Genomic DNA, 8,048 nt, shown 5'->3' with positions numbered 1-8,048 from the left:
GCCACAAGGCCTTGTTTGTACCATCAGAAGAAAGAAATGTACCAGATTGCAAAGATTAACCTTGTGTAGCCAGCCTGGAGAGACCTGTTAAGTTTTGTGATGACCTGTTAATAAACACGAGAAACAAGATTCTAACGAGCTCGGGAGTTTTCTTCGAATCGTAAGAACTGAGATAAGCAGGGCTCCCCACGAGGGAGGATCCTGAAAGAATTCAGTCCAAAGGAGGCTGAAAAATCCAAGAATAGAAAGAAAAATACAGAAGAGATGCAACAGAAACAGAGAAACAGAAAAAGGATTTTTTAGAGAAAAGTTATAAAGAGATGATCCAATTACTGTCTTCCATCACCCAATAGAGAGATGATATGGAAGACAGAGTCGCAGTCTTCACAGAATGGCCCAGAATAAAGACAAGAAGCAATACACACAAGTTCAAACCAGATAAATTTAATCCAGACCTAAGAAACATATTTTCATAGCGAGAGGGATCTGTGGGATCTCCAGCCCCAGAGATACTCAGAGCTCAGCTTGACATAGTTCTGGGCAATCCAACCTAACTTGAAAATGACCCTGCTTTGAGTGGGAGGTTGGAGTATATGACTTCCAAGTCTTCTAATATATCTTATCCTGTCTTTGTGATGTGTTTTTCTACCAACTTTCAGAGAATTTAAAAGTACAATTTAAAATCGGCCTTTGTTGGCCTATTTTCTGATGCAGTTTTTCCTTTTTGTAATCTAGTTCCCTGTTTCTGCTCTGCTTTATTCTGTTCTTTTTCATCCTCTCTATATGTTATTATACCAGTTTTTTATTGTGTGTGTGTGTTTCATCATTTTTTGTCTTCATTTAGCTTTGATAGAAAAGATAGTTTGTTACTGTTATAATCCCTATAGAAATGCATTTAATACCTCCAGTGTAAAAGTGATTTACTGTCTCAATTACAGTATGAAATGACCTGAACTTGCCTAATTTGCAATGTAGGCTCCCTGAGGATGCACTGGTTTTATTTCTAGGTGTAGAGAACACCTTGCTCAGTAATCTATACCAGTGCTGCCTGGGGTTTGCTGTGCTGCATTGTTCTCTGTCACATCTGCTAGCTCTTCTCCCATTATTTCTCCCAGTCTATTATTTTCTCTGTCATAGGTTCATTCCCAATGGCTTATTTTCAGTGATTTGCTTTTTACGCAGTGTTCCTTCTCTTCTGGATTATTGCAGAAGTCCTTTAGCTCAGGGTTCATTATTCCATCAGTAAAGCAGTATTTTGCAGGGAATCCTGAACAGATCTTCATTTACTTTGTCAGGCTGGGGAGCCCCTAAAGAGCTTTGTACCAGGACCAGGTTTTGGCACAGGAGTCTGCAGTCCTCCTGCGAGTCATCTGTGCCTGATGGCAACATAGGGAATTCTCATCTAGCTACATTCCCCTTCTTATTATCGCCACATTCAGCAATCTGAACACATAATTTATTAGCTAATAGCTGCATAATAGCCTGTAAAGATGTAAATTAATATCATTGCATAACTTCTGCAGAAAAATACATAATTCATTTTGTACAATGATTTCAGAAAAATACAAACAGTGCACAAGTCCTCAAAATTTTTGTTCAAATTTTGCTCAGACATGAAGACAACCAAGGGTTCTAATGGTTTCACAGTGTCTAGTTCAATAATCATAATGTTTGGTCTATATCTTGGCATCTCTGCATAACTAAATAAAAACCAGTGAAGACATGCCAGGGAAGTTAAATGTAATTAAATATTAGTTTTAACCATCTACATATAATACATGGTCAATTGCCCTCTTTCTTTCTACGTGTCTGTAGGTATTTTATTCATAGTAAAATTATAAAATCCCAAGTGCCACCACTGCATTTGGGCCAGGTTCTCTGTACTTGAAGTCTGTAGTTTCAAGTGTAACAGGTTTCAAAAGTGTCTGGGGTGATGGTTTGTCACGATTGGTTTCTAAACTTGTGTCAAAATTTCTGTTGTTTGCATGAAGAGAAACCTAGGGGTTCCCAAATGCTCCAGTAGCTCTTGCAGCAAGTACGTGGGTGAGTGGCAAACTGCCTCTGTGCTGAGTCAATTCATGTAAAATAGGATCAGATAATACTGTAGGGAGTAAGACAGAGAAGTACCTACATAGACACAAATTGATCCAGATGAACCACAGCACTTCCTTCCATGGCTGATAACGTTGCTAAATAAAGCTGTTTTGCTGTAAATATCTCATGATCTCATGTCAACCATGACTGCTTAAACTGAGTAAAATCTATCCAGACATTTTTCACTTGTTTTGTAAAAAAAAACATCTTTACCTCCCTTTTTATTTTTATTAAAATCTTAATATTACCGTGGCTTAGGGTAAGGCAGAAGAGGCTTGGTTGTCTGTTTCAATATTAAGTCAAATTGGAAGGTAAAACTTGTGTTAGGGATTTTGAAGAAATGAGCACTGAACATCATTCAACATATGTTTTTGTACAGGCATTCAATTTGTTGCATGTTAAGATCATACACAGCTTGGATTATTGTATTTGTACTTGGCTTTTTGGGTTGCTATGGAGAGGGATAGTTAATGCTGGAAGAGAATTACAGCCCAGGTTAGTTTAGAATCTTTCAAGATCTCTGCCTTCTTTACTATTGCTTTAAAAGCAGCAATCAAGAAAAGATACAACAATATAATTTCACAAAAAAATACAGCTAACATAATTTGAAATGCAGTGTGCACAGCTGAAAATATTGGGGGACTGTGTATTTAAACAAATTCTTAAGTTGCCTTGTGAGCGAGAGATAATGGAGTGTTATTGTGTGGCAGTGGGCTGTACCTAACAACTCAAGTGTACAGTGCTTCTAGGACATCTGTTGGGGAAAATATTGCTTCAGTGACTGATGTTCATAGGAGTAGTGAGAATAACACGTTGATGACATTTTAACAGTGAAAATAATATATAGGATAATGGAAAAGGATGCCTTGATTGCAAAGCTGTATTTCAGTCAAGTATTCTGATGTTTCCATAAACCACACTCAGATGGCCTATGACATCAGCACCATCAAGTTTTAGTAATCCATTTCCCTCCCTCTCTGTTATTATTTTCAATTTTAAAAATTCGTAAGATTAAGTATTATTTAATCCATGACCTGAAGATTTATATTGGAAACCTGACTTGATCTGCTGAATTTAGAAAGAATGCATGAGAGGAACATGGGTTTAATAATTTAGTATTAATCTTTGATTGCCAAATAGAAAATGAAAACATGACTGTGTTGGAAAACTGGTCCTCAGAGCTCGTGTCATCAGTGTTACCTGGCTTGCTAGAGTGTGATGGAAAAAGAGTAGTGTATTTTTACCATGAAAAACTTGTATTATTTTTGATGAACAGAGACTGTATTGGTCTGACTCTACAGGCTTGGTTGGTAATTTTTTGTAGGCTATACCTGTTATATCAGATGCACTTCCTTCCCCTGAAATTTAAAAATTCTGCAGCCTAAAACCCTAAGATAAAATGTGTAAATTTGCCTATGGAATTGGAAGTGTAATGGGCTTTGATTATGCAAACATTTTTGTTTGCCCTTGTAATGTGATGTTAACTGACATTCATGAACATTGTCTCAAGAATAAAAATAAACACAGGAGTTTTGTGATTAAAAGCTCAATGTAGATTTCTATTTTGGCACTTCATTAAGCAATTTATATGTTGTTTGCAACCAAGTATAAATGTTTTGTCTATGTTTGTTTTTCAGAATTGCAAGTATTCGTAAGTGTGACTTCCACACTCACAGTGACTTATGCACCATGTTTTCTTTTCAGCTTTCAGAATGATCCCCTATCCACTGGAAAAAGGACATCTTTTCTACCCTTACCCTATTTGTACAGAAACTGCAGATAGAGAACTACTACCGTGTATGTTCAACTTTTTCTTCTTATGATTGACACTCAAGAATTGTTCACCTGAGTCTTGTAGCACTGGTCTCCTTTGATGCCTTTTAGATTGAGTACACTGGATTAGAATAACCAGATTGACAGTGAGCCCTGGAGCTCCTGTGATGGTTCCAGAGGCAGCTTCTCAGCATAGGTCATAACAATTCACTGTATTTATTATTTTTGACAGCTTACAGATAGGGAGAGAGATTACCAAGGAAATCCAAATCAGTTAGTTCTTGCTGTTCTCTCTTGCCAAGACACTAATCTTTCATCTAGGTTAACATCCCATCAAACCCAAAGTACAGTGTCAAGGCCTTGTTAATCTTTGGTACGCACACTGGCTACTTAAATTCTAAGGCAGGATCCAACTTGCTTGAGGACAGCTGGATCATTACTGCAGCTAGTACTCATGACAGGCTATGTCACGTTTTCCAAGAAGCAGTCTTAAATAGCAAGAAGGGGTTTTCTTCATGTTATGGCATGTGTACTGTTATGAAGAGATTGAGGTGAAGTCATCTCTGTCAATTTTATGTGGGTTGATGGCGTGTATTAGGGAAGTGCCAGCAGTGTTCCCAGATACAGATATAAGGAGAGATCCAGCCCTCAAGAAGTGTTACAGTGCAAGTTAATGAGACTCATTGCAGTGCATTCAGTGAAGCAGAAGAATGCAGAGGAAGAGCCAAAGCAGCCAGTCTTGCAGTTACACATCATTCCCACATGTGTTCTCTCTGTGGGACTTTGTGTGAACACAAGTGGAACACACACAAGTTTGCAGGGTCAGGGCAGAGGAGGCAAATGAAAGTTGATCCAAGGAAGAAGATTCTTCTCTCACCTTTTTTCTCCTTTATTCAGAAGGAATAAAGAAAAATTTGTTCTGAACAGTAAAAATGAAGCCTGCTTCTGCTGGGAAGGCTATTTTTGAGGGCATTTGAACCCTTTGTAGTCTTTCATTTGGAACCTCCCTGTTTTGGGCTGAAAAAGGTGTTGCCTCTTTTTATAAGCCTACATGAGTAAACATTAGGTGAGAATAATACAGCGAAAATCCACTCATTGCAAGTCTCTCCTTTACAGCACATTCTTGCTTGTATTACGCAGAAATCCTTGGCAACTGACAGTATCTCCCCACCCCATTATAATCATCCTAATTATAACAACACCTCTCACAGTGCTCTGCTTGCTTTACTCAGAGGGATGCTGAGCTGGGGAGGGTGAAGTGTCAGGAGATTTAGGAATGACAAAGTCATGCAGAATAGCTCAGCATTCTCTTTTTAGATGCAAAACTAATCATTCTTGTCAAATGTTACAAGCTAACAGTGAGACTCTTTAACAGTGTATGCAGGCAGTGTGTTCTGCTCGGGCAGTTATGGGAAATGCCTTTCACTGCAAAATCTCCTGGGTTAGAGGAGGGAAGGGTTTAGCATACCGTGACAGATGCAGGTGGGTTAGAGGGGTTTTGCATACTTGTCTACACCCTTTAATTGTGCATGTTTTATGGGAGAGTCAACTGGAATTATATCAGAACACAACAATTGGACAGGCTTTCTAAATTAAAAATGTCAATTACAAAACTTTTGCCCTGACTGGATAACAGACTGGAACAGCAGAGTTGAGTCTGTGTGAAAAGGCAGTGCAAGAAAAGCACAAGAGATCCTAGACTTACGAAGTCCACGTTCTGGTATTTCTTACCTCTATTTTAAGTCAAAGAGGACAAAATCTATCCCTACTTCTGTTTTTTTAACTGGTCAAACCAGCAGATTTAAGAGGCATACATATTTTTAGTTTTTAATATTCTAATTTAAACTTATTAATTCCTGCTTTTGGTTTTGAGAACCACTCCACTCTGGATGAATGCAGTCATGAATGTTATCCTGCCATGCTACCCTGCGTTTATGTTGTTTGCAAGTACAGAGATTGGAGCTGATCACTGAGCAATGAAAGTAGGCAAAATGGAAGAGTAATGCTTCATATATATGAATAGCCATAGAATTTGAGTATATGGAAAGCCTTGTGATTGGTCCTATATGAGAAAAAAAATGTTGCAAAGTTTGCATTTATCTTGACCATAGCTCTAAACTATAGACTGAAGGAGTGAAACAGACAGGTAAGAGTCCACCCAACCTTTTGCCAACCCAGAGGAATTTTCACCTTGAACTGAGCTGCCATAAAAGTTTAAGGGATATATCCTTCTGGTAAAATATTCATTATCGTCTTCTAACCCTTTTAGTCATCTCAGTACTGCTTTTCCCAAAGTCCAGTGAAGGATTTTTTTATACCAGAGTCAAGGGAATTTCTGTATTCTTATCAGTGTATATTAACAAAAATCTTAAAAATTCACTGTTTATTTAATTTCCAAGTTTTAAAATACATGCATATATGTCCTGCTTTTATGATATTTTTTCTTGCTCTGCAGATAAAACACTCAGAATTTACAGTTACAAAGACTGTAGTTTTACAGCCTGCTTTAGCTGCTCTGCAGCAATGCTTCCATATGGTTGGGCTCACTGCTGCTCCTGGGCACACGTTGCTGCACTCTCCATGTATCAGCATTAGCAAACATGCAGCCATGGGATTAGTTAATGATGTACATTAAAATAATTGGTGTTCTATTTCTAAGTCTGTTTTCTGGGATTAGCTGTTGCAGAGCTGCTGACAGAAGGAAGACAAAATAACATGTACATAGCGCCAGAGTAAACCAGTAAACCAGATCTTTAGAGAGAATTACTTGGCAGAGACAAATGACACAAAAATTATATCCTTAGATGCATCAGATCTTCCATCCTCTTCTTCCCTCAAAAGCATCTTTCTGTGTCTCTGGTTGTTTAAACTATGTAAGAACATTGTTTGGTTTTGGTTGGTGTTGCGATTTGATTTTTTTTTCAATGTATAATGCCTTCCCCTTCTCATATCTTTTTCTACAGCATTTCATGAGGTTTCAGTTTATCCCAAGAAAGAGCTTCCCTTCTTCATCCTCTTCACTGCTGGACTCTGTTCTTTCACAGCCATGCTCGCCCTCCTGACACATCAGTTCCCAGAGCTTATGGGGGTCTTCGCAAAAGCTGTGAGTATTCTCTGCTGCTGCTCCCTTCTGGTAAATAAAGACACCAGTGAGGAAAAGCTGAGCTGAATACTGCCAGGTATTAAATATCTGCATATTCAGAAGCATCAGTCCATATCTGAGCAGGGAGACTCACACAGCTGTCAAGGTTGCTAATCAGTAAGACACAGCTATTTGTATTTTCTGGTTTATATGGCTCTCTTGGTAGGTTTGATGTCTTGTGATTTTGCCAGAAAACAGGCTTAGTGGGAGAAGATATATTTTCATATATCATCCCCTAAATAAACTAGTAACAGCTTGCAGAATCCCTCTATTTTGTGTAGAGTCATAATGGCTGCTGTGATGTCCAGTGCAATAGAAACTCTTAGTATGGGCAGAAATAGAGTGTACTGTTAACCAGGACAAATTTCTGGGGTTTTCCCCTGAACTGCCAAGGAGGAAGTAGTCTCAGTATTTCCCTCATAACTTTTCTGAACCAGATTCAGACAAGTTTCTCCTAACTGTGCTTTTTTAATCCACCAAGGATTAATAAATTTTGGAAGATGAGGAGGCAAAAGCCATGAATTATCCTAAACTAAACTTCTTTCTTTGCAAAACCAAGAACAGCACTGCTCCAGCATGCTAGGAGATGAAAAATCCACTAACAGAAAAGCTCTAGGATAGTAAAGAATTCCTTTTCCAGTAAATACTGAATATCTTCCATTGTAATATATTTTCTCAAATATATTTGTCTCTGTTCTAGGTCTCATGTTTCCAAACTGGCCTCCTGGCTTTGTTTTTAATGTCTTTGGTACTTTTGATTTGGGGGTGTAGGGAATGGGGTGGAGGAGGCCAGGCTGAAAGGTTTTGGCAAATTCCAGATTGTCAGTACTCTTTCAAACCCTTTTGCAAAGGGCAAGAGACTCCCTTTGCAGGGGAACCGGGTGTTCTGTTAATCCAGGCCTGTGAGTGATGGAGGCTTGGTACAGCAATGGGTCATGCAACAAGAATTTTCTTTCATTATCTCTAGAAGACAGAAAATAAGATCAGTTGTAGCAGAAGATACTTCTCTCAGTAAAAAGTGCTGAAATATTATTACTCA

At 38.3% G+C, this 8,048-nt stretch overlaps 1 protein-coding gene across 2 annotated transcripts in view; it reads left to right on the top strand.

Annotated features, from left to right (window-relative positions):
* The window catches only part of ST7 (suppression of tumorigenicity 7), a 133,306-nt gene that overhangs the window by 121,323 nt on the left and 3,935 nt on the right, over positions 1-8,048 (top strand). For both annotated transcript variants that reach the window (XM_015628383.1, XM_015628384.3), the window contains exons 13-14: positions 3,799-3,891; positions 6,831-6,970. In XM_015628383.1, coding sequence (XP_015483869.1) covers positions 3,799-3,891; positions 6,831-6,970 — 233 coding nt within the window. The remainder of the gene's footprint in view (positions 1-3,798; positions 3,892-6,830; positions 6,971-8,048) is intronic.

Source organism: Parus major, chromosome 1A (assembly GCF_001522545.3).
Source record: "Parus major isolate Abel chromosome 1A, Parus_major1.1, whole genome shotgun sequence".
Lineage (NCBI taxonomy): Eukaryota > Metazoa > Chordata > Aves > Passeriformes > Paridae > Parus > Parus major.
This window is presented reverse-complemented; position numbering and strand designations above follow the sequence as displayed.